This window comes from Rhagoletis pomonella, unplaced genomic scaffold (genome assembly GCF_013731165.1).
Source record: "Rhagoletis pomonella isolate Grant_MI unplaced genomic scaffold, Rhpom_1.0 Rhpom_scaffold_00007, whole genome shotgun sequence".
NCBI classification, from domain to species: domain Eukaryota; kingdom Metazoa; phylum Arthropoda; class Insecta; order Diptera; family Tephritidae; genus Rhagoletis; species Rhagoletis pomonella.
The window spans coordinates 50,741,479-50,743,543 of record NW_023458561.1 but is presented as its reverse complement, the minus strand read 5'-3'; the positions used below and the strand labels follow the sequence as shown (position 1 = coordinate 50,743,543).

The window sequence follows — 2,065 nt, the reverse complement described above, 5'->3', positions numbered from 1 at the left end:
CTATAAAACGAATGTGTATTATGTATTTATAACAATGGTTTATTGCAGAAATATACTTATTTGGCTTATTTTGGTTATGCTCTAACTACCGTCTTTAGAATTGGACGTTCCTTTAACAATATTTAACTCGTTCTCTACATACATATCGTTCTTGGAGCTGTCCAAATAACTGCAAAAGCAAAACATGTATACGCCATAGTTATCAATGATGAAGGTAATTAGTAGTAGTGATACACATATCATTCCTTTGCTGCAACAGGGTCATAATCCAAAAATATATATATTTCTGAGTCAAGTATGCAGAAATAACCGCCACTACTCTTCTTCCTTGTTGTGTAAAAGTCAGATAGCAATTGCTTTTTCTTAAAACTTCAGATTTTTACTCTATCTCTTTAAATAAATGTAAGTGGTCTGAAATTTTAATAACAAGCAAATGCTTAGTTTTTATTAATACGGTCCAATAGCTCATTAGAAGGGAATGTGTCTTCATTTTTACCACGGGAGCCCATGCAAACTTAAAGCCGCTTTTCTCTAGGGTTCGATATTTTGGAATATGTATAACGCTCTTGCATCAAAGGTCCGATATGCATAACTTTCAAAGTGTCGGTATTAATTTGGGTGGATAGATTTTGATGCAAATTTAACGAATTTCTGGCGGATGTATGTATATATTTACAAATGAATTTACTATATGTATACAGCATGTTTTAAGTGCATACTCAGTAGGCCATATCTTCTTTAGCCTTTACATCAGGCAATCTCTCTGACCTTTCACAATATGGTTGTGTTTCCGCATTATGATACGATTCAAGATGGCGCTTTAAGAGTAGCTGTTCCGGAAATTCCTTAATCAAATATAACCAACAGTCAATAGATCTGCAAAGCGGAAAAGGTAGAATAATAAAATTCATTACATATTATTTAATTACCCAGCATGCTTACACATTATCCTTAGATTTTACTTGTTGTATTTCACGATCGTAATAGTTAGGGTAATCCTCTAGCACATCGAGATTCGCAAACATAGTATCGTCCACCTCATATACTTCACCGCATATGTTATGGCCCGCTCCAGGTTTGTTTAGCAAAAATGGAATGTTGTAACGTGTGCCTATCACCAGTGGAAACTTTTGCACAGTTTGCGCCTCGCATACGAAACGCGAGTGTCCGTTTTCGGGACGTGTGAGCCAGTGGTGATTGGGCTCACCGCGTTTCAATGTGCCATAGACAAACACTTTTATGAGATTTCCAGACAGTTTGGCAGTCATTTCGTAACTACTGATGGTACTTTAAACCTCATTAAGTAAATAGCGCAGACGAGTCGAAAGCTTTGCGATTGTAGATAATAGATTTTAGGGTAATTAACATTTTCTAGCGTACCCGGAGTAAACAAAAGATATGCTCAAAAAATATTGACATCCAAGAGATTGTTCAGCCTCGCTTTAATAAGTGTGCATTTATTTTAAAGAAAATAAATCCATCTTAAATTTTTTAGTTAATTTTACTACACCTGAGTTTAGGGTTGGAGAAATTTATAGGTCCGGCAGTTCCATTTATAATTAACATGTGGCATCCATGATATTAACCCTAACGTGTACCATCAGCGATTTTGCACGCTTAACCCATCGAATAGTGGCACGAACAATATTTAGCCAAAGAACGTAAATGTATAAGAAGCGACAACTCGTTACTTTGAAAATGTGCCGCGACGATTTTGACCGTATCTGAAAGGTTGTGATGAGGAGTTCGTCTCCCCAAAGAACGTAAATGTATAAGAAGCGACAACTCGTTAAAGTCGGCGAGTGAGGTCTGAAAGGTTGAGATGAGGAGTTCGCGTCCGTTTTAACATCCATTTTCGTAAATGAATTCGCCGCACATATGGTTTCGCGGCGACAAAGAACGTTAAGAAAAAGTGACCGATGATAGAAATAATCAAATGAAATGAAAAAAAACATGGCCGCAGCTCTTTGTGTTTATTTGCTGACGGCATTTAACAATTTGCATGCGCATGTGCATAAATTTACTTTATTTTATAATTTTAAACAAATATAAGTAAATTAAATAC

At 36.0% G+C, this 2,065-nt stretch overlaps 2 protein-coding genes across 9 annotated transcripts in view; one reads left to right on the top strand and one right to left on the bottom strand.

Moving 5' to 3' along the window:
* The window catches only part of LOC118743012 (LHFPL tetraspan subfamily member 2a protein), a 35,694-nt gene that overhangs the window by 21,209 nt on the left and 12,420 nt on the right, over positions 1-2,065 (top strand). The window lies entirely within an intron of this gene.
* LOC118743014 (putative gamma-glutamylcyclotransferase CG2811) lies at positions 19-1,545 on the bottom strand. 4 transcript variants are annotated; one of them, XM_036475476.1, is made up of 3 exons: positions 943-1,545; positions 769-876; positions 19-169 (listed from the first exon to the last, which is right to left on the bottom strand). In XM_036475476.1, the coding sequence occupies exons 1-3, from the start codon at positions 1,266-1,268 to the stop codon at positions 82-84; spliced, it is 522 nt and encodes a 173-aa protein (XP_036331369.1). In that variant the 5' UTR covers positions 1,269-1,545; the 3' UTR covers positions 19-81. The 4 variants fall into 4 exon arrangements, with proteins under 4 accessions (XP_036331369.1, XP_036331371.1, XP_036331370.1 ...); XM_036475478.1 differs by having other exon boundaries at positions 62-169; positions 700-876; XM_036475477.1 differs by having other exon boundaries at positions 80-169; positions 720-876; positions 943-1,544.